At 47.5% G+C, this 24,164-nt stretch overlaps 3 protein-coding genes across 4 annotated transcripts; all 3 read right to left on the minus strand.

The window, feature by feature from the left end:
• Positions 1-6,072: 6,072 nt before the first annotated feature.
• On the minus strand, positions 6,073-6,903 carry LOC136537345 (phospholipase A1-Igamma1, chloroplastic-like). Its single transcript, XM_066529346.1, has 3 exons — positions 6,568-6,903; positions 6,259-6,506; positions 6,073-6,217 (listed from the first exon to the last, which is right to left on the minus strand). Exons 1-3 carry the CDS (start codon positions 6,901-6,903, stop codon positions 6,073-6,075), a joined length of 729 nt encoding a protein of 242 aa, XP_066385443.1.
• Positions 6,904-10,009: 3,106 nt separating this feature from the next.
• On the minus strand, positions 10,010-13,007 carry LOC136540334 (deoxymugineic acid synthase 1-like). The gene is made up of 4 exons (XM_066532337.1): positions 12,625-13,007; positions 10,877-11,120; positions 10,566-10,745; positions 10,010-10,454 (listed from the first exon to the last, which is right to left on the minus strand). Exons 1-4 carry the CDS (start codon positions 12,918-12,920, stop codon positions 10,167-10,169), a joined length of 1,008 nt encoding a protein of 335 aa, XP_066388434.1. The 5' UTR covers positions 12,921-13,007; the 3' UTR covers positions 10,010-10,166.
• Positions 13,008-14,261: 1,254 nt separating this feature from the next.
• Positions 14,262-18,793, minus strand: LOC136535044 (transmembrane 9 superfamily member 3-like). 2 transcript variants are annotated; one of them, XM_066527390.1, is made up of 7 exons: positions 18,448-18,793; positions 17,873-17,913; positions 17,188-17,773; positions 16,277-16,414; positions 16,004-16,160; positions 15,427-15,911; positions 14,262-14,860 (listed from the first exon to the last, which is right to left on the minus strand). In XM_066527390.1, exons 1-7 carry the CDS (start codon positions 18,606-18,608, stop codon positions 14,641-14,643), a joined length of 1,788 nt encoding a protein of 595 aa, XP_066383487.1. In that variant the 5' UTR covers positions 18,609-18,793; the 3' UTR covers positions 14,262-14,640. The 2 variants fall into 2 exon arrangements, with proteins under 2 accessions (XP_066383487.1, XP_066383489.1); XM_066527392.1 differs by having other exon boundaries at positions 17,722-17,773; positions 18,448-18,791.
• Between the last annotated feature and the right edge of the window lie 5,371 nt (positions 18,794-24,164).

Genomic DNA, 24,164 nt, shown 5'->3' on the forward strand with positions numbered 1-24,164 from the left:
ATATTACCCTAGTATCTGGATGGATGCATAAAAGTATAATTGCCGATAACAGTCCTATCGGCTAGAATTATACAAGGATGTCAATGTCTCATAAAGTGCCGATGCAATAGACAAGATTTATACATTTAACAGGGATTGGATAGCCAATATCGCACGCAGGCGAATCTGGTCGGCTTCCTTCATTTCTTTGATGTCTTCATCGGCAGCACCCTCCACAGGCTTGAGTTTTTTTCTTCATGGCCAAGGCTTTGCGAGCCTGGATGTCTCTTTCTTGCTGAAGGGCCTTGATGGCATTGGGTAGTTGGCTTTCTTCTTGTTGAGCATGAGTTAAGGCTGCCTTGACTTCTTTCAATTCAGCCAATAGAGCCATCTTCTTTGCTGATAAATCTAAGATTTTCTGCTTAAGTTCAGCGCCCGAAGTCTGCAAGTTACCGATGCCCTTGTGCTTCTCATCGGCAATTTGTTTCAGTTGTAGCATCTCTTCTTTGAGTTGAGCCTGAGCTGCTCTATCGGCAATGCGTTGAGCAGCCCGTTGATATTATAGTTGGCGGCTTTCTAAATGGGCTGCTGGGAAGAGTACTTCTTCAACATCGGCAGAGACCTAGCCACGGATTGTTTTGAAAATTGCCTTTGCGGGGTCCAAATCATCTACCAGTTGGGCAGTATCCTGCTGTAACAAGTTCAGGAGAGCTTCCAACTTGGACTTAATTTCTACCGATATTGTTCCTAGTGCAAGGGAAGAACTTGTTTCCTCTCCATCATCGTCAGAAACATCAATGGCAAAGGAAAATAGGCTGTTTGGGGAGTCTTGTTCCTGAGGAAAAGAAAAAGAGGTCAGTCAAGGATAAGTATGAATATTATAAATCGACTAGGTCAATCGGCTTACCTGTTTCAAGGCAATTTCCTGTACTTGCCTGGAAGAAGCAGCCTGGAGTATGCCGTGTGGAGGATCGGCTGAGCTTGCCGATGGGATATCCTCTGTGGCCTCATCGGTGGTTGGCTCTTGGGGTATGATGACCAATGGTATGTCCTGTATAGGAGGATTAACTGCTTGCTCAGCTGCATTGACTGATTCTGGCTGAATTGCGGACATTGGGGCAGATGTGGAGATCGGCATGGACTTCTGTCATTTTGGCTGTGCCTCGGCATCTATTAAGGCTTTGCGCTTTGCTTGAGCCTCAGCAACGGTTGGCTGGGGGGCATCGGCACTTGTTGGTTGTGGAGCTTAGACATCTGGTACGCTTGCCGATGTACCCATTTGTTGCTGCAAAACAAGTGTAAGGTATGATATTTAACAGATAAAATGTAAAATCAAAGGAATACCTCTGAAGGTTTGTCAGAAGTAGTGGTGCTTGATATCGGAGGAATTACCGATGACGATCCAGCGGTGGCTCTTACACCCTGATGATTAATGTTAATATAGTTTGTGATCGGCATAAGTAGAAATAAATAGGGTTGTTACCTTGAATGCCTTGATTAGGGTTGTAGCAGCAGCCAATAGAGTGGCCCTAGCTATAGCCAATTTGGACTTGGAGGTGATGGTCTTGGCACGGGTCTTCTGGTGAGTCAAAGCAGCTAAGGTGGGGGCGTTGTAGCCGATCGGTGATATCGGGGAAACAGGCTGAAGATCGAAGGGTTTTCCACTTTTGCTCATAGATGGTGCTGGGTTGTTAACCTGTCATGAGAAAGTTAGTTACCGATATATGAAAGGAAAAAGCAGAAGGGAGTTAAAAGAAACTTACTGCGTCATCGGGAATGGCGTATTCAGGGTCGATCATGTGCCGATATGTGTGAGTAGATGTTGCAAACAGTTGTTCCCTCCACTCTCGCCACCATTGCTTATATGATTCGGTGATGAAAGATACTGGCGTCCAGACGGATATATCGACATCTGTAGTATCGGCATCGAGGGAGAGTCGTACTACCCTGCTCCAATCTGTTCAGCAGGTGATTGTTTCTCTGGGTTTAATCACATCGGTAAAACAAAGTTTGATTGGCAGTTGCCCAAAAGCCAATTGACGGGATACTGCTGATGGGTTGTAAAATTCATACGTGATGTTGGTGTTTTTCCCGCTACCGAATGTGTTTACTGGAATTGCCCTGGGAGTAATGATGGCCATCATGAGTTCATTATCCTGATTCAGAGTGTCATCGGCAAAGTTGAAAAGAAGGGGGATCTGTTTTCTTCGTCAATATAAGGTACCCAGGCCCTATGATCACGAGAAAGACCATTGTAGAAGCTTTGGAAGAATCTACCGATCTGGTCTTCATTGGTCTCTATTCCAGAAAGGACAATTATGGCTTCACCAAAATTGAGGGGTGAGCGTGTTGCCGATTCCTCGTCCCCAAGCACGTGGTCTTCAGCAATTTCTCGTGGGAATTGTTGGGCAAAGAAGTCCCATTGCAAACGTTTGTGCATATGGGCATTCAGCCACATGTTGATAAACCACCACGGGCCTCCTAAGTTGCCGATGGGTTCGCCAAGCAAAAGTTTCTGAGACACTTGATGAAGAAGATGATAAGTGGAGCTCAGAAGGTATCGGCCAAGAGGGAACCTTACACCATTGGCCAAGAGTTCAGCTGCGGGGAGGAAGGTATTGGTTGGTCCTACTGATCGACCACAGAAGATAAATTTTTCTAACCACATATTCAAGAATGTGGCATGTTCCCTCTAGTTAACTGTCCCGGTCTTCTGGCATTCTTGAATGTATCCCGTCCAACCGCCGATGTTGCGGGTATTCACCCTATATTCAGATTTTCTGCCATAGATGGAGCCTTCATCGGTAGTTGAAATATCCAAGCCAGTGAGCATGTAGACATCGGCAAGTGTGGGAGTAGCTGGGCCATGTCCAAACATAAAAGTGTTTGTTGTGTCTGACCAGAAGTAAGCAACTGCAATCATCATTGACTCGTTCTTTTGCATATCGGCAATAGATAGACTAATGCATTGGTCTAGCTTCCGTTCTGCCTAGTGTACTTGCATCGACCTATTGACCCTTAAGTACCAATCTTTCCACCCTTTGATGGTTTTGGGCCAAGATCGGAATGTATCTTTCCATAAATTCAGAGAAAAATTTTGGGCTCTAAAGGGGATTCTATTGACCTCTGCATTAATCAGATCAGTTGGATCTGGGTTGCCCATTGGTCCTAGGCATTGGATATGTGGCTGATCGGTTGAAATAACTAATTTGTTGCGCAGTTCCTAAGTTTAGAGGATCCGAAGAACAAAAGAAAAGAAAAAAAATTAATTACCAACTGTATGAACTCGCAAAGACCAGAGGAATCGAGGTAAAAGGTAATAGAAGTGGAACGAACCGCAGGGACATCGAAGTTGATTGCCATTATCTCGAGGTTGACGCTGGAGAAAAGTTCTTGTTGGTTGAGGTCGCGCAGTTGTTCGTCGGAGCCACCGCCGGAAAGAGAGAATGTCAAAGATTGGAGTCTGAGGGTAGAAGACGAGCGTTCCAGAGAAATCTATTTATAAGCCGCTTGGAGTAGGGGTATTTTGGACTTATCTCTATACCGCGCGTATGTAGGTCGAGGTGGTTCAGATGGATATGGTAACTGTTCGCACGGTAATCAAGGGATTGTACAGATGATTTGATGGCAAGTAATCATGACCTAGAAGAGATATCGGTACAGGATATTTTAATTCTGAAAGTGGCGGCATTATTATGTTAGGATCTTACCGATGGATTATTGTTTCGGTATCTTAACCATAATCAAGGCAAGAGTGGTTGGCAATTGTGCGATATTTACTGAGGTGCGTGAATCAGGATTAGATTTGATTAGATTTGATAACAGATCAAGTTTTGGCTTGAATGATGAGTTACGGCAATTGGGCGAAGGCAAACGTTATCTGGAGTAAATTTCGGAGCATTAATGGTTTTATACTCCGAAATTAGGGGGCATGTGTTGACACTATTTTTTGCACGTGTCAAAATGATCAGAGTGGGCTAATCGGCAGAGGAAAGTTACTGTATACGCTGACAGCCGATGAAAATCAGCTTGTAAAGATGGTTGCCGATGAATGGTGGTGATCGATGGAAAGGTTGATTTAGACTCGGACGTTGCCGATAAGGTTGGAGATGTTATTGTCGATGCCGATGAAAGAAGGCTTAAAGACTACTACCGATGAAACAGGAAGTATGCCGATGGAAAGGAGGTCGGTGAGATTTCCATCGTAATTGAGGCGGACAGGGAAATAGATAGGAGTTGATTTCCTTTTCTATATTTGTTAGGGTATGATTCATGTAAGAGTCACGTGTTTCCTTAGATATGGACTTGGTGTCCTAGTTGTGTTTGGTTATGTCTCTTTAGATCAGGGTATAAATATAGAGTGAGGGGCAATGTAATAAAAAAAGAATCAATATCAAAACCAATTTTTACTCCTATTTGCATCTACTTACTTTTCGGCGACTTCGTCAATTTGCATATTTTTCTTTTTTACGAGTTCTCATTGATTCGGCGAGTTGCATAGCTTCAGTGCGACCTTCGACGATTCTCGAGTTCCACGTGAGTACCTCTTGGCCGTGACTTCTGGGCGTATCGCTGTTGTCAGGACCAAAGTGCTTGTATCTTCATCCTTGTCGATTAATAGGTCAAATCGACTGGCACGCTTTGGATATCGATTCGGGTATTAGCCCTTTGTGTTTGCAGATCCACTTTTGCATCAACACGAGCTGAGTTGGGGGCACGCAAGGCGGCGCCCAGCGCGCAGGCAAGGTCGGCCGGGGCGCGGCCACGGCCACACCGCGCAGCGCGAGCTCCGCCATGGAGCGTGATGCGGCGGTCGCGCCACGCAGGCGAGCTCAGCCGCGGCGCGTGAGGCGGCAACTGTGGAGCGCAGGTGAGCTTGGCCGGAGCACGAAAGATGGCGGCCGAGGCGTGCAGCCGATGAGGCGAGCTTGCCAGGCAGGGCACACGAGGCGGTGGCCGCTTCGAGAAGAAAAGCTCGGCCCAGGCGCGCGAAGCAGCGCCCGCTGCACGCGCACACGAGGGGGAGCTGTTCGCCGTGATGTGCGTGGGCGCGAGGGGTCCAGGAACGCACTGGCGGAATGGATCACGCACGATAGCCTCCACGGCGGCGGGGTCACGCTCAATGGGGAGCCGCTGCTGGGCCGCCGCCTACGCGCCATCTCCGCGTACGCGAAGCAGGACGACCGGCTGTACCCGATGCTCACGGTGCGGGAGACGCTGCTGTTCGCCGCCGAGGCCTGCCAGCTTGGGCTCGCTCGTGCTGCCGACACCATCATCCTGGGCGGCCAGTCCCACGAGCTCCGCGTGAGCGTCGCTAGCAATAGCAAGTCGTCGATGGCGCGGTGGGCGGAGAAGGCAGTGGAGCGAGAACAACAAACGACGTTGAGGACCCCCGTGGACACCGAGTTGTAGAGCCAACTAGGAATGCACTGATCCACCATCCGCCACTCAGATTCTTGGCGTTGGCCAGAGCTTGGAGTAGCAGCAAGATCAGAGCTGAGCCCGAACTTGCCGATGATGTTGTTGAAGGTACGGTGCGCCAACCATTGAGCGTAGTTGGGAGCGGGGATGTTGAGGAATGAGGATGACGGGCACGTGCGACTTGATGTTGACTATATGAAACACAGGCTGGAGGAGACGGGATAGGGACGACATCATCGGCGTCGATGGAAGAGCAGGAAGACGAGTCGTGAATCAAGGGGTCAAGCTCGATCGAAGAGGGGATTGTTGTCCACGGGCAGCAGAGGACAGCAGGTGGCGAGAGGCAGAAAATAGGATCACACCATGCTAACTGATCACCATGAAAGAGAGATTATAGAGGCAACAACACATTGTAAGCAGCACGACGTGGGCAGCGTCGTGGCTGACCGTGGTGTGGACTGGACTGGACGCGCGGGAAAACTGTCTAACAGAAAACAACTGAACTATGCTATGCTTCAACAGATAGGTCCATTGTGCAAATCATTGCAAGGGCAAATAAACTTCAACATTATTCAAGGACAAATGATGATGAAATGTTAGAAGAAAAGAAATAACTACGCATCACCCTGTTCCAGGCTGCAGCAGGAGCGCGTGGAATCTCACACGTACGTGTCAGTCAAGCTCGGACAGGGGCAGCCAGTCGTCAGGCACCGGCTGGTCGTCCTGCTCTCGCTCCAGAATCCACCTCCCGGACGCGTCGCGCCTTAGCCCCTTGTTTGCCGGCGCCGGCGTGTACCACCACTCCGGGATAGGATGTCTTGTTCACCAGCGCCACGTCTCGGGACGCTCAGCACTGACGGCACGACGTCGTGCCTGACGACGACGCGCAGAGCCCTGACGCCGCGCGACGTGACACCGTCGCAGAACGCCCTGTTACCGACGCACGGGGCTCCGAAGGTGACGGCGCTGACGTGCACGTCCGGGTGCGCCACGGCGGCGTCCTGCGTGGCGAGCATGGCCAGCGCACCCCCGAGGCTGTGGCCCGTGACTGTCACCCGCACCTCCTCGCCGCGCGCACGGAAGTGGGTGACCAACCGCGCGAGCTCCTCGGTGGACGTAGCCCATCCAGTTGGCGCGGCCTTCCCAGGCATCCTCGTGGAGCGGGACATCGACGTCGCTGGTGGCGTATAGGAAGGCGGTGGCGACGTAGCCGTGGCCCGCGAGGCCCAGCACCGGGAGCAGGCGGCGGAGGTCGTGGACGCAGGTGCCGCAGTGCGGGGACCAGTGCCGACGGTCGGACGCGTCGTAGGTGGCCTGCATGAGGTCGCCGTACTTGAGGAGCTCGTCACGGAGGCCGGCGTCGAGCGGGTCGAGAAGCGCCGACCAGTCGCGGCGCCGGGCGAAGGCGTCGGCACCGGCACGACCATCGGTGATGATCGGATGCGACTCAGACTTGGCAGCGTCGTCGCCGGTGAGGTGGAGGAGAGTGGCGAAGGCGGGCATCATGACATGGGGAGGTCGCGGCGTTGGAGTTGGAGTCGGAGTGAATCTGTTGAGGGTTGCAGGACAGATAGAGCGATGGACAGCGCGCTGGAGCAGGCCACCATGAGCAGGTCGACGTCGCTGGTGCTGCAGTCGCCGCCTCACCCCACCCGTTCTTTTTTTCCTTTCAAGCGTTTGGAGGTGGATTTCACGATGTTGGCCTGCCACAGTGACGGAATGCTAGATAGAGGTAACGGCACTATCTTTTAATGGTATTTTACGTGACGAACGTCTTTCAATGGTATTTTACGGAAGTGAAGCTTTTTCGATGCTATAGAACCAATTTTCCCTATATATATATATATAGTTGCACTTCTTGATTGCAAGATTTGCTTGGTGGTGGTCTAATACACGAATCATTAATTCTTGACTTGGTCAGGAACTCCTGAGCAAAGTAGTCATCTGCCTTACTCTTTCACTTAGGGATCGAGCACTAGTTTCAGCCTCGCTGCCTCCACAACTAGGGATGTAATAGCATTCGAGGTGGAGACGATGAAGGCAATAACGATGTCATCCTGGAATCTAGATCGTCGGCTTCCTATATATTATCAATGGGTCATCAAACCCTATGAAATCTGGCGCAGAGAGAGAGAGAGAGAGAGAGAGAGAGATTTACATGTGGGCTCTACCCCAAATCCCCAACCCTCATGTGGGACTCACTGGTCAAAGTCTAAGACATGGGGGCCGGTTCCAAAGTGACTGATACATCGAGGCACAAAGTAAGTTAAGGCCCAAAATTGACATTTTGAATGTTAGGGACCTGTTGGACAGTGACGAAGCCAGAAAAAAAATTTAGGAGGGGCTGAACAAAAGAATAGACATTTTTTTTTATTTTTCTCTTAACCTTAGTCCATCCTACTTAATACATATATGCATAAAATTTTAAAGGAGGGCTTAGGGGGGCTCCACGTGCCCAGGATCGGTAGGGGGGGCTAGAGCCCCCCAGCCCCACCACTGCCTCCGTCGCTGCTGTTGGATGATATTGTAGGCAGTGTTTTCCTAAACGCTAAACGGTAAACAGTCGGTCACCTACCGTTTAGCCATTATTCGGGTAAAACGTCCCATTAAACGGGCTAAACGGCCAATTAAACGGGGTAAACGGGTGATTAAACGGAAACGGTGCACCACTGTGTAGCGTTTACACGGTGTTTAAATGGGCTAAACGACCGTTAGGTGAACAGTGATTGTAGGACGTTTCAACAAGGACCTAAAAATGTAATTTACAAGCTCAGACAGCTAGACGACAAATGAAGACAAGTTTAGGGACTATCCATGATTTTACTCTTAAATCTAAACACTCCTGAGATCTTGTTGGCTATACATCCATATACAACACTCAGATCATGTTGCCTATACATCCATATAAATGTGTGTACGTTAGACCTTGACCACTCATCCAAGTCGTCCCATGTTTTTCTTCTTCAGGAATCGATCTTTTATATAAAGAACAAACTATCTATATGTAAGTATAATGGTCCAATGTCCCAGGATTCGTTCACGAGAAAGAAGAGATACCAAAAAAACGAATGATTTTACAGAATAATAATCTAAACTTTTGTAGTTTTGTTAGATGAAATGACACGCACTGCTTTATGGCAAAGCTCAGAGAATAATCTATCTAGAATTTATGAGAATTTTATTAGAAGTACTATGTGCCGAGAAAAGAACCTCAGATTGGATAACTAGGCCCCCGACACGGTACTGGACCGGTGTAGCAGGTTGCACTGCTTGCTACTCGTCGGCTTGGCATCAGTGCTTGTGCTTCCGTCCCTGCAAAAGCGGGCACTGCAACAGCAGGAATGCAGGATGGCCTCCCGCTCCGGCCTCCCTTTAGCAAAAGGAACAAAAAAAACGCCTTTACTCCTGTCCTGCGTTCTTCACGTGTAACAGCTTTTTACCGCACGTACGGTCACGCCGGCAGTGCCAGTGCCAGGGCCATCCATTTCATCCGGCGCTGAATGCTCTGTGAAAACACACACTGGGCATGACCCTTTTTACTGCAGAGAAGAGAATATGTTGGCTTGGTTTATAAGCCGAATTTTTTCAGCCAATGAATAGTATTTTTGTCTCAGAATAAATCAGCCAACAGCACTCTCAGTTATGGCTTATCAGCCAAACGAATAGAGCAATGCTCTCTTTTTGTTGCCTGGGACCTGCGAGCTTAAGCTTTACTACCATGGTTGCCACTACACAAATTCGCATACTTACGTTTTTCCCTTGCCATAATAAATAAACAAATTAAAATGCTAGCATTTTTCTCCATGATCATAATCCAGGGAAAATGATGTTACCCTGATAAGATTGACAATGCTGTTTGACCAAGCTAGAAAGCAAATATTCGCTAGACAACGTCCTACCACGGCAGGCATCTAGACATGCTTGGCGATGCTCGGGGATATATAGTAGCAACTCCATAAAGCTGTGATGGCGCAATGATTGCTTTTGTTTTTCTCAGATTTTTTTTTATGTTGCTCCTTTGGTTGCACCAACGTAAGCAGGCACGCAAGTCTGAACCCTGAAGAACAGACATCTGGTCCTGCAACGAGCAGGAGCAGCGACCCCGGCCCGTTGCCTGGCGAGCCAACGCTGAAAGCTCGGCCCTGTGCCCTCTGCCCTGGGCCGGCCCACGGCGGCTTCCCGGCCGTGAGGTCGCTACTCATGAATCATGATGAGCCTCGCGGAGACGCCAGGAAAGCGGGGCCGCCAACGGGGAGGCCGAGTGGCCGCAGGTCACAAGTGCGAGCACGCGTTTTTGCAGCATGTGGTTGTTGACTTGTTGCCTTGTTCGATATGCCGTGTACTTCTACATTCGGTTCTTCGAGAGGGACAACTACAGGTTTTCGTGTGCTTTGTTCTAGCTATTGCTAGTTCGGTCGGTTTAATTTTGCTGGCGCTAGGTGCCGCGCGCGCAAATGATGGAGGTTTTCGTGTGACTTGTGCTAGCTATTGCTACTTCGGTCGGTTTTGCTGGCGCTAGGTCTGCTGCGCTCGTCGCTTCTGCCGCGCAAAGGATGTTCACCATCCAGCGTCTCCGTCGGATCGGTACCATACCATAAATTCACGGTGCTTATTATACTAACCGGAAATCCTTTAATTTATTTCACGCCCAGCTACACACTAAAGCATCATCATTTTTGTCGCAGATGGAAACAACATAAAAAAAGTGTTGTATAGCATTTCTGTAAAAAAAAAACCATTGTTGAGCACGAACGAGCCACTCCTTGTCACGACGGGGAGCTCGTCGATCGATCCGTCATGCATGGCAGCCTGGCAGCGCGGACGTTTACTTGTATCTCGCCGTCCCAGAGCTCCTCGAGGGACTTGTACGGCCCCAGCTCGGAGATGTAGCGGCGGCCCTGGTTGATCTTCCGCTGGGGGATCTTGCTGATGCGCTGCCTCTCCTCCTCCGTCAGCTCCCAGCCCACGATGTCCAGGTTCTCCTTCATCCGCCCCTCGTCGAAGCTCTTCACGATCAGGCAGTCGCCCTGCTCGTACACCCACCTCAGGCACACCTGTTTGCATCCATCCATCCATCCATCGCGAGAGCATCAGTTAGATAGTGTCCAGGCATTTCTTTCAGTGCGTACATATTAGGTTGGCGAGAGGATGCTATATATGCGTGCCTGTGCCACGGTTTTGCCCTTGGACTTGGCGATCTCGTGCAGGACACAGGAGTCCATCACCGAGTCGCTGCCCCAGTGCGTGCCCTTGGCGCCCAGGGGCGAGTAGGCGCATAGCTGGATGCCCTTCTCCCTGCAGAACTCCCTCAGCTTATGCTGCTGCCACACTGGGTTGATCTCAACCTGCATTATATTTATATATTTATATATTATTACCCCAAAGATAAACTTGCCAATGGTCTCCATCCATGTTTAATTTACAACGAATATAGATGGCGAGAGTTGGCTGAAAGTAAGTGGAGGACCGGGCGGACCTGATTGACGACGGGAGGGATGGTGGCGAAGGACAGCAGGGTCTCGAGCTTCTTGCAGGAGAAGTTGCAGACGCCGATGGCCTTGGCGAGGCCCAGGCGGTGGCACTCCTCCATGGCCTCCCACACGGCCCGCATGTCGAATGGCTCGAAGTCCTCGGGCGTGAAGGGGGCCGTGAACCTCCCGGCCTTCATGGTCACAGGCCAGTGGACCATGTACAGGTCCACGTACTCCATCTGGAGATTGCTGCATATGGATGGTTGCGCCGATATAATAACCTCCGTCAGATCCTCCAAACTTTATTTTAGTTTGGCGCAACTAGTCGATGATGTAACTATTATTGATGGTTGTGACCTCCGTCAGAATGTCAGATCCTCCAAATTTTATTTTGACGCAATTAGCCGATGATGTAACTATTATTTTAAATTAATAAAGTTGTCATGATGGCTTTCCCTAAAAAAACTCCGTCAGACCAAATCATGATAAGAAAGAAAACCAGAAGCAAAACCAACCGGAGGTCCACGAAACTGGACCTAACACTAGCAAGCATGGTACTTTTATTTTGATTCAGCAAGCCTGGTACTTCTATGTACGAGTACATCTCAAACGAAAGTATGACAGCCTGTTCGCTCGTTGGTTTCAGCCAGGACTTATCACTCAGCCAACAGTGTTTTCCTCTCACAACAAACCAGCACCAGCCGGGCTTATCAGTCCAGAAACCAACCAGCGAACGAACTGAATATAGGCTGGCCGACACGTTTACAATCTAACTGTTCCACCCAACTGTACTGAAATCAATTCTTGGGTTACTGCTAACATAGTACTACAGTTTAAGCAGGAAGGCACTAAAAGCAGCAAGCAAAGGAACCACTACCAGCTTATCAGATAGAATCTATAGTATTTTTCTCCCACAACAAAACAGCTTCGGCCGGCTTATCAGCTGGCTTTAATACCAGCCGAATAGGCCGTACAACCGGTAGAGATTCATGTCAGGCAGCCGACTAATTAGATTCTGTGTTGTGTGCTGAAAGCCAGAAAGTACACATCGACACTAGAACCTTAATTTGAACTGGGAGTATGTATTATACTAGTAGTATTTTCCTTACAAATTTTTGGGAGCACTAATCACTAACTACACTTAAAAATCACCGACTACACTTCCCTAAAAATATATCCCCGTCTTGTCCCTATGATAAAGAAAGGACTGTCGTGTATGATGTAGTGTACCAGTGTAGTGTAAACGAGTTATCGAGCACAACGTCTAAACTTGAAACGGAGTCCCACTTCCTATCCCAAATCTGAATCAAACTAACCAAGCATACCATTCACGATCCATGTCCATCCGTGCACGAATCAAAGAGCATGTAAGGTGGTGTTTGGATTCAGTGCCTAAAATTTAGAAGGTGTTATATAAGAGTGTCGGATAGGGTATTCGGATACTAATAAAAAAACAAATTACAGAATCCGTCGGTACTCCATGAGACGAATTTATTAAGCCTAACTAACCTATCATTAGCACATGTCTACTGTAGCAACAAGTTGTCAAATCATGGACTAATTAGGCCTAAAAGATTCGCTCGAAAATTAGTCGTAAACTGTATAATTAATTTTGTAATTAGTCAATATTTAATACTAACATTCGATGGACAGTGACTAAAGTTTAGGGCACCCCCTGAATCTCAGACGCAGCAATCGCGGCAGCGAAACCCAAGCCGCCGCAGAACAAGGAAAGTGGAACCAGCGCACGCACCTGAGCGTCCGGCGGAGGGCCGGGAGCACCCTATCCGGGTGCGCGTCGGCGCACCAGACCTTGGACGTGATGAAGAGCTCCCCGCGGGAGGCGACGGCGCCCGTCCGCACGGCCTCGGCGGCGGCGTCCCCGATGGGCGCCTCGGTGGCGTAGTGCGCGGCCGTGTCGAAGTGGCGGTAGCCGAGCTGGATGGCGCGGAGCACCGCGGCGCGGACGGGGTCCGGCCGCGGGCCCTGCACCGCCGTGCCCAGGCCGATGCGCGGCAGACCGCACGGGGCTCGCCCGGCCGCGCTCATGGTCCCCAGTTCCCCCCACCCACACCCTCGCGGCGCGCGGCGCGGTGTCGACACCTACGGGCTCGGACTTGACTTCGGTTGTGTTGGGCTGCTACACATGCGGGCGCGGCAGATATATACTCACGGACACGGCTGGGGAGCGGGACGCTGTTCGTTTAGGGTTGTTTGGACGAAAGTACCGTTGACGTGAGAAAAATACTGCTGAAAGACTTATAAACTAAGTACTTATTTAGTTTTCAAAAAGTTTCCCAAAAAATGCTTAAGTAGCTATCATATCAAATCTTGCGATACGTGCATAGAGCATTAAATGTAGATGAAAAAAAAAACTAACCATACAGTTTGGTTGAAAATTGCGAGACAAACGATTTGAGCCTAATTAGTCCATGATTGAATATTAATTGCCAAATAAAAACGAAAGTACTACAGCCAAATTTCCAAAATTCATGAACTAAACACGCACTAAAGAAACCCAAACAACAGGGAGAGGCGCAGCTGTCTCTCAGGGTGCGACCTCCGTCCACCTCGCTGGCCCTTCGTTGAAGCCGTGACGGATCAGTACAAAATACTCCTTGCAGGTTTGGTGCAGAAGGGAAAAGAGACAGCGATGGTCACCACTCAGGCACTCGCCACCGGGAGAGGCGCAGATCATGCCACCATGCGGTTTTGTTGCATCGCTGAGACCTGAGACACTGGGCACGTTCATGCCATCCGTCCCCGCGCCCCCGCGCTGCGTCAGCGTCGCGGACTATATCATCTCGTAAGCACGCCGCACCGCATGCGACATACACTCGCCACTCCGGCATTCCTATCCGATAGGAACCTTTGGTTGTGCTGTGATTGTTGCCTGGTTGGCGAGCTGTCTGTCAGGGTGCGATCTTGGTGGGCTGCAATCAAACAGCCCCTGAACTGCCTCAGCGGTAGTACATAGTACCGAGGAGCGACTAGCAAAGCCTCAACCAGAGTTGCATTGCAACTTGCAAGGTTGCGGCTGCACCATTTTCTTGACCGCCGAGCCATAGCGTTTCAGCTCCTTAATCGCGAGCTTCTCTCACGTGTCTAAGCATAAACCAAATTGGTACCATACCCAGAAGAATACAACGTTCCAGAGAAGCGTGCTCAGTCGAGCCAGGTTCTCGCTTTTTGGGGCCGGCTTATATGGAAATACGATGATGAGCAGACGGTAGGTAACATTTAAAAAAAAAAACATTTATAGCCTTATAGGGTGTTTGATCCACAATCATCTCCTAAGAAAGCATCGCTGAAAGTAATAATGCAAATACGCAACAGGAGTACTGTATAATTCCAACACTCCACAATGAACAAGAAAGAAAATGACACACATACAAATGGACCTGCCTCAGGCATCGTCTCTACACTTATTATTATTATATGCTTTAGAGAATATATATGACAACATAACATGGGTATTCCACAGATATTCAGGCATGTCACGGTTCCAACAAAGTTATAGTACTGTCTGACGTCACTAGGAGATAATACATAGGACGAAGGAAAAGACGATTTTTATCACAGCAGTCACCAAAACAGAACAAATTTATAGGTTCATTACCTGTTCCTATAAATAATAGCCTAATCTGAAACATGGCAATCTCTAGCTGTTCCTGTTGCACGCGAGAGCTAACCTTTTCTATATTTGAGACTTCTCAGTGGGCACCAAAAACGGGTACAACTCTGCTGCTCTTCATCTTCCAACAACAGTTCACTCACACTTGATAGATTTGTATATGTGGCGGACAAAGAACAAGGACGCACGGAAGCCCACCATCCCAAGCATCAAGAAGAATGCATAGCAGATGCAGGCCATGTAGCCAAAGAAGAAAGATGTCTGCATGAAGCCAGACATATCTGATCGCGCATAGTAGTAGTACAGGCAGTAGCCGTACACGAAAAATCCAGTTGATCCTCCGCATAGGAATGACCTGCAGCATAAACAAATCAGCGCTGCATTTGACCCAAAATGTTAAAAGGGGCAGGATACTTGTTCGATCAACCATTTTGCGTTTTAAAAGCAGTCTACACTCTACACACATAGTATCACATAACTGAATTCAGTGCTACAATAGATTTCAGCAGCTGACTTCTTATGTCATTCAGATAATAGATGCTCTGCGTGACATTTTGCTTAACTACCTCCAGTGACAAATTTGTTAAAGGGAGGACTAATCAGGAAGCCTATTAGTGTGGCAAAAAGATAAACCGACCACAGGAATTGCTTCTATGCTCTCAACAAGTTGAAGTAGGTTATAGTGATATAATAGACTTAATAAAATATAACTCTGCTACTCAACCGATAAATTTCAGATAAACCGACCACAAGAATTGCTTCTAGGCATGTAGTAGGTTATAGTGATATAATATACTTGGTAAAATATAATCTGCTACTCAATTGATAAATTTCCTTTCCATGTTATTCTTTTTTTAAGGAGCATCAGCACACTCACGTAAGTATTCATTCGAAAGCAAGATTTAGAGGAAAATAGTGTACCTCCACCACCACTCATGGTCTTCAGCAGCAAGCTGGAAGTATGTCAGTGCAACAGTGATGAATGCAGTGACAATAAGGAGGATGATAAAGACAATAAACAGAATGCTGTAGATTGTGTAAATCCTGTGGCCCCAAACACTAGCAAAGATGTAGTATAGCTCGATGTATATGGCACTGAAAGGCAAAAACCCAGCCATTGCCATCTGTGGAATAGTTCTCCGGTACCAGGGAAGTGGAGGAATCTCCCTGGGGTATTTTGTGGTACGGCAAGGAGCTTGGAATTCACTTTTGCTGTTTTTACCAGCAATACCTCCCAAAACAAGCAAAGGAAATGTGACCAAGGTCCAGATGAGCACAATGACACAGATAGTGCCAAAGGGCAATGCTGCTGTTGCACTATAAGCAATAGCAACAGTGTTCAAGAAGCAAAATGTCAGGAAGAGAGGTCCACAGAACAGGCATCCTGTCAATAGCAAGTTCCTCACCTGTAGATGGAGGCAAAATGCAACATTACTACCATTAAAGAAAATACTTTTTCAATTTGGTCACATACACATAAGGTGAAGGCAGTACATACCCAGTTTGTCCCCTCCAGCTGACAATAGAAAGAGGTAGCAATGTATCCAGCAATTCCTGAAGTGAGTGCATAGATGACAACCAATGCAGTAAATAGTGCACCACGGTTGTAAGGGTAGAATACTCCAACAAGTGCAAGAAGGAATATAAAGGTTGTGCTGCAGAGGTGCCACAGAAAAGATGGTTAGATATCTTCTTGACAAAACAATGAGCTTGAGGAATAATTTCAGCCCTGCAAATATTATAGAGAGAGAAAATAGCCACAGTAACTTACAGGGCAAATAGTTGAGTTCCTGTGCCAAGAGCAGCGGAAAATAGCGACTTATTCTTTGGGAACCGGAAGACATCACCATGGATATACTTCCATCCAGACTCTTCCTGGTCATCAGCTGCTTCTTCATCATGAGCATACCTTCAATGTGAAAATGTAGAGTCTAAAGTAAACATACAGATGTATATGCAACTGAATTTAAATAAACATACAGATGTATATGCAACTGAATTATATCATGCTAAGTTGCTAACACATTTTGTGCACTATCGGTGAATGACATGATTTAAACAGGACACAACGGATAGGATCAACATACTTTCTTGGTGGGTCATCATTTGTTTTAAACCAAGCATTTCTTTATTGTAATATGAATTGACATGATTAGAGGACATCATTCAAAAAGACCAATGAGTAACCTAAATTAGACCAATGCTTCATTTTGGTAAATGGGAGATACGAGTTTGTTGAAGAATGTTCGACTAAGATGAAATCAGTTCCACCCAAAAAAATGCTAATTACTTAATGCATAATATAAATTACCAACATATATTCAGGCATTAAGGATTTTTTACTGCCTATGATATATGGAAAACAATTTCTCCAGTCCAAAACATATAGAGATGAAATATTATTTGGTTGGATGTGCTATCCATGAAGTAGCAGAATATATTGAAAGAAATAGATGTCGAAAAATACTGTAGTAATTCAAATGTATCACAAAAACTCGCCCTTGGACCTGACTTCCGGTAAGAGAAAACAAATTATAGGGCAATTGCGTTTTTTTCTATTTAAGGCAACGATTGAACAGAAATGGAAATTTTTAGTGAGTTACAGTTTATGATAGAAATGGTTATCGTCAACAATAATGCAATTACTCATATTCACAGACAATGAAGATGGGAGGCCCTTACTTGACAAAATCATTCTTCAATACTCGCATGAGGATTGTTGCAAGGAACCCTGTGAGGAGGAGGACAGTAACACAAGAGTTTATAATTGAGAACCAATGAACCTCCAGGTGGTGAGGCATGTTGGAGGAGCTGGAATACTTCTCCATCCTCTTCTCGAATGGTGTTGGCGTCTCCTTCCACTTGACTGAGTACAGGAATTCCACATTGGTCTCCTTATCCTCCGTCAGGTCGACCAACGCACTCTGATCAGTGTGCACATTGATTTCGATCACCCGGTCGTTGTTGTATAGGATATCAAAGATGATGTGCCTGTATAGGTAGTATTTCCACTCGCTCGGATCGGCCTTGCCTCCCTTCTCAACTTTACCAATGAACCCCCACAGTGGGAGATCATCATAGTACATCTGGAAGTAGTAGTCCTTAGCTACTGCATTCCGGAACTTCACTACATCCTCTATGGTAAGCTTCTTTGAGCAAACCGCCTTGGACTCAACTTCGAAACGGAAATCAAGCTTGTAAGGCGCATCAACTAACCGATCCCCATTGAGGACCTCGCCAAGGGCCTCACTCTTCTCCCTCACTTTCTCTGCAGTGGATACAGTTGATTAGCATAGTACGGGTTTTGAGAAACTAATCATTGCTAGCTCGGTAATGAGCAAAAGACTTGAAATTAACACAAACTGACCAGGAGAGCAGAAAGGCAGGTCGAAGTAACGATATGTCTCACTGCAAGGAAAAGCAACAATGTAAGAACGGCAACCCATCAACTGTATAACCTATATTAGCCTGTACGAGTATTGTTCTCCTTCACCACAGATCCAATGCCTAACAGTAACAGATTCACAGCTCGAGAAATTATATTCGATGCAGACAGGCTGTAAAATTCATAAGTTGGCACTATACCTATAAAGGCCCAATAAGAAGCAAATTAAACCCTACGAGAAGGTCCTAATAAGGTTACTGAATCAATTAATAAGGTTACTGAATCAATTGCAATTCCACTCGCTCCCTATTACAGTTTACTGAATCAATTACAATTCCACTCGCTCCCTATTATAGTTTTCGGTTTTGTCTCCTAGATCTCGGAAACCTGTCGGCGTTGACCGAAGTGGCACAAACCGTTGACCGAAGTGGCACAAACCCCACCCGAAGAGATCGGGCAGGAACAATCCGCACATCCCACGAATCCAATGGATCCGATCCCTCCCCAGCACCCACGAACCATTCGTCACGACAGGGATCTGAAGGGCGAGGCCTCACCTGGGATTGTGAAAGGGGCCGACCTTGTTGGCGTAGAGCGGGACGGGCTCGTTCATCTTGTACCGGTGGTCGGAGCCGTCGGCCGCCACGCCGCTGGCCGCCGCGAGGGCGAGGAGGACGAGGAGCGCCGCGGCCGCGGCCGGGGCCGGCGAGGCCGCCATCGCTCTCGTCGGGCGGCGTTGACGAGAGAGGCGGGCGAGGGTTTGGGGTGGGAGGAGGGACGCGGACGCGGGCGGAGAGATCTGAGCGAGGCCTGAGGGTGGATTGCGAGTGGCCCTTTGCTTGCTGCTTTAGTAGAGACGGACAGGGAGAGGGAGAGGGAGATCAGAAGGACCGGCCTGGATCGGGGCGGGTTGGCCTGGACTCCTCGAATGGCGTTTTCAGGTCGGGTGGTGGAAGGTGGCGACGGAGCGTATTGGTCCACGAGCTAACCCACGTCTTGGTGCGTCCGTCGGTTTGACACCATCAAGCGGCCGGTTGAGTCCAACTCAAGTTTCTGCGCGCCTTTTTCCCCGTTTCAGATCCTATGCGATACTAGTTGTCCTGAGATGAAAAAAAAAATCAGACACACGTTCATTATTGCCGACAAAAGTTATTCTAGCCCATGCAAAAACTGTTTTCTGGTCATACGATTTCCAGAAGGGCGTCTAATCAGAAGTCTGGTTTGCTACCTTACTGGGAGTTCTAGATCCATTAATAACAGAGTTAATGTACATTGAGATTTGAGCTAAGGTCCACTCCCAGCCCAATAATAAGATGCTAAGAAGCTAATAATATAGCCGGCTTGCTGGCTGTAAGGTTTCTTGTAGCCTTCTCTCAGTCCACTCATATAGTAGTTAGCTCTTTACAGTTAATACATGGCCCACTTATCTTTCTCACAGACTTTCTTGGTTCTTGTGCCCAAACTGGCTGTAAGCTTACAGCCCGTTTCTTCTCTCTCCTCCCCTCTCTCCTCCGCCTCAGCATTTAGTCGGCTTACAGCCTGCTATTATACTTGCTCTTAGAGGAAGTATAACAGCAGGATGTAAGTAGACTGAATATTGACATGAAGGAGAGAGAGGAAAAATAGGTTGTGAGCATCTCAAGAGTTCCCTATTTATCTTCATAATACTTGATTTTTAGGACAATCAGAAAAAATCTTCCTCCAACAGTTCTAATCCATCGCCTAACATTTAGACACCTGAGAAAAATGAGCCAGTTACGCGTAATTTTACGCGACTCTTAAGTCGCGCGGTTCCTTCTCCCGCGCGGTTTCCATCTTCGCGCCTTGGAGTCACGCCGTCGAGGTCCATCAGATCGCCCTCGTCGCCCTCGTCGAGGTCCATCAGATCGCCCTCGTCGCCCTCGCTGAGGTTCTCCTGGTTGAGGTCCGGCACGGTGGGCGCAGCCAGGGCCAGCACGGCCTCGGAGGCGCGGATGCCGACGAAGAGCGCGAGCCAGCGGTGGGAGACGCAGGCCGACGCGTAGCGCGCGGGCGCCCTGCATGCGGCGCAGGACCTCGTCCAACAGCGTGTCTAGGGACGGCTCATCCCTGCGCTTCTGTCTCTTGGGCGCCGCCACCGTCACGGGCTCAGCGGCCACCGTCGCGAACACGCGCTTCCGCGACCGAACGCCGACGAGAACGCCGGAAGAAGCCAAACGAAGAAGGGGAAGAGAAGCAACATGTGCGGCTACGTCCTCAAGCAAGCGCGCGGCGCTGGCACCTTGCTCCCCTGCCTTCTCCGTGGTGACAGCCGGGACCAGGCTCAAGCTGACCCATGGCTGCAGCCATGAACGGCGCGTGCATTCTACTTGTTTGCAGAAATGTCTGAAAGAAGAGAAGGTGACCCCATATACATGTGCAGGCAAACAAACAAAATCCTTGTTCAACCTGTCTCCGCTAGGAATTGAAACCAAACAAGCAGCGTTGCACCTCCGTAAAAAAAATAGATGTGAGACTCAAATTTATTTTTTTAAAAATAATTTATTAGAAACTCTTAGAGATAGCTTTCTTTTTTTCCTCCTAATACATTTTTAGAAGTTGTAAAACTACAAGTTTTAGAAGGAAACATAGGAAACTCTTGGAGATGCTCTAAGCTTATAGCCAACTTTAGACACCTGAACCGAGAAATTATGTGAAAGAGACAGATAGATCATGTATTAATGTTGAAGAGCTAACTAATATATAAGTGAGCTACAAAGATCTTGTAGCCAACAACCGGCTATATTATTAGCCATCCACTTAGAGTGAACACTTCAGTATGTAAGCTCCGAGTAGAATTATAACCTGATGACAACGTTGCTCTTAGTTACTCCCTTTTTAGTCCAAAATATAAGTAGAAAAATTATGTATCTAAAAAAATCGAACAACTTATAATTTAAAAAGCAGAGTATTATCCTATTTTATTATCTGAGACCAGCCAAAGAAAATCGAATCAAGCCTATATAAGATATGTTTGGTTCCTTGTATTAGGGGTTATATAATACTCCCTCCAGTATAGTTCATATGTTATTTCGTTGATGTTAAAGAGTCAAACTTTATAATCTTTGACCAATAATTTATCTAATATTTTTTATCTATTGTAGTATAATATGATACTATTAGATTTGTAATCAGATATATTATCCAATATCCAATCATCCTAAGTTCATAGCCATAAATATTACAATAAGAAATAAATGAATAGTCAAAGTATAATATATAAGACTATGTCATATTAGACTATGCCTTATAAATTGAACCAAAGGGGGCATATATACCTACTACAAATAGTAAACCTCATATTTGGATTTAGTTACGGATATTTAGGATAAGGTATGAACAGATATTGGTATCATATATATCTAAATTTGAGTATATGGAAACGGATTGTCGGGTATCGATATTAGGGATACCCAAAGCAAGGAAGTTAGCGCACATGTTGACTTTCTCGGATGGCTCAAGATGTATTAAAAGGTCTTGCCCGACCACAAGGCCATGGGCTCCGTCTCTCCTGACCTAAGGACGCGGTTTCCGTCTCGCCTGACCTCGGGCTCTGTCTCACCCGACCTCGAGGACGCGGTTTCCGTCTCACCCGACCTCAGGCTCCGTCTCGCCCGGCCTCGAGGACACGGGCTCCGTCTCGCCCAACGGGGACCCATACTACCGCCAACCACTCTAGGTCCAAGCGTATGGGCCTGGATCAAAACTCTGACGCCAAGGAAGAGGCTGACACGCCTCGATGTAACCCGTGGCCATGACGGACCATACCTAGGGATTCACATCAAGAATAGTGTCGGACGTGCCGGTGTTGTTCTGCCTAATCCTCGTACGGACGCTGACAGACGTGTCAGTTCACCACGACGTTGATTTGCTCAAACACCTTGGAATCAATGGCATTATATATGGTGTTGAGAGTCATTGTATTACATTACTTGTTGATCTTATCTTGATTAGTTGGATCGTCGGGATCAATGATAGCATAGTCATTCTCGATCACTTCCCATACTTGATTATTGATTGAACCAAGATACATCCTCATCTTTCTCTTCCAATAACCATAGCATGTGCCATCAAAGAACGGTGGTTTGCCCCCCACATGGTTGAACACAACTTGAGTCATAATTTGACATCGAGGTTGTTAAGCCTTCAATCAAATGGTGACCATGGCTCTGATACCACTTGAAAGGTCTTAATATGGCTAGAGGGGGTGAATAGCCTATTTAAAAATCTACAAATCAACTAGAGCAATTTGATTAGTATGACAAATAGCGTAATGTAAACTTGTTCTAGCTCTACAAGGGTTGCAAGTCACCTATCCAACAATTCTAGTTGTAATGATTACTTAGGCACCCAAACTTGCTATGTAACTACTCACTAAGAGCTCAACTAGATGAATGTAAATAATAAAGCAAGCTCTCAATTCTAATTACACTAAAGAGCTTGTATCAACTAGTTTGCAAGAATGTAAATAAGTGAGTAGGGTGATTATACCGCCGTGTAGGGGATGAACCAATCATAAGATGAAGATTAAGCCAATCATCGGGAGAATGCAAATGACAAGAGACAACCGATTTTCTCCCGAGGTTCACGTGCTTGCCAACACACTAGTCCCCGTTATGTCGACCAACACTTGGTAGTTCGACGGCTAAGAGGTGTTTCACAAAACTTGTCCACACCATTGGACACCGCAAGAACCTACCCAAAAGTGTGGTAACTCAATGACACGAGCAATTTACTAGAGTTACCTTTTGGCACTCCGTCGGGGAAGGTACAACTCCCCTCACAATCACCAAAGGCGGCCATGAACAATCATCAACTCGTGCTGATCCTCCACGCTGCTCCAACCGTTTAGGTGGTGGCAACCACCAAGAGAAACAAGCAAAATCCACAGCGCAACACGAATACCAAGTGCCTCTAGATGCAATCACTCAAGCAATATACTTGGATTCTCTCCCAATCTCACAAAGATGATGAATCAATAATGGAGATGGGTGGGAGGGCTTTAGCTAAGCTCACAAGGTTGCTATGTCAATGAAAGTGTGCAAGAGTTGCTCCTTGAGCTGGCCATGGAGCTTTAAATAGAAGCCCCCATCAAATAGAGTCGTTATACCCCTTCACTGGGCATAACGTGGGCTGACCGGATGCTGCAGTCCAACTGACCGGACGCTCTGATCGTGAATACCAGACACGTCCGGTTGGCATACCGGACGTGTCTGGTAGCCCCAGACTGCCACGTGTCCGGTTCAAATCATCATAGCCGTTGCCGCACATTCTGCCGATGACCGGACGCTCACACCGGACATAGAACCTCAATGGACCAGACGCAGCACCACCGAGTTCGGTCGAGTCCAGTAAGCCACTAGGGCCGACCGGACACGTCTAGTAGAGACTGACCGGACACTGAGCCTCAGTGCCTGGTCGAGTACAGTAAGCACCCATGGACGACCGGACGTGTCCGGTCACACCGGACCAGACATTGCCAGCGTCCGATCGACTTCACTGTGGAACACTGTTTTCTGAGTCATACCGGACGTGTCCGGTGTGGCGACCGGACGCATCCAGTCGCTGAGTCTGCCGCCGAATACCGGATGCGTCCGGTCACTCTGTAAACAGCGCGACTCACTCCTTTTCGATTCTGTCTCCTTCACCCTTGCTCAAATGTGCCAACCACCAAGTGTATCACCTTGTGCACATGTGTTAGCATATTTTCATAAACATTTTTAAGGGTGTTAGTACTCCACTAGATCCTAAATGCATATGCAATGAATTAGAGCATCTAGTGGCACTTTGATAACCACATTTCGATACGTGTTTCACTCCTCTTAATAGTACGACTATCTATCCTAAATGTGATCACACTCGCTAAGTGTCTTGATCACCGAAATAAAATGGCTCCTATGATTTTACCTTTGCCTTGAGCCTTTTGTTTTTCTCTTTCTTCTTTTCCAAGTTTAAGCATTTGATCATCACCATGCCATCACCATTGTCATGATCTTCGTCATTGCTTCATCACTTGGAGTAGTGCTACCTATCTCATAATCACTTTGATAAACTAGGTTAGCACTTAGGGTTTCATCAATTAACCAAAACCAAACTAGAGCTTTTAGTTGGGGACTCCTCGCTCCTCGGTGCTCGGTCATCGCTGCCTACGCCGGAGACTCCTTGCTCCTCGCTCCTCGGTGCTCGGTCATCACCGCCTACGCTAGGGACTCCTCGCTCCTCGCTCCTCGGCGCTCGGTCATCGCTGCCTACGCCG

This window comes from Miscanthus floridulus, chromosome 2 (genome assembly GCF_019320115.1).
Source record: "Miscanthus floridulus cultivar M001 chromosome 2, ASM1932011v1, whole genome shotgun sequence".
Lineage (NCBI taxonomy): Eukaryota > Viridiplantae > Streptophyta > Magnoliopsida > Poales > Poaceae > Miscanthus > Miscanthus floridulus.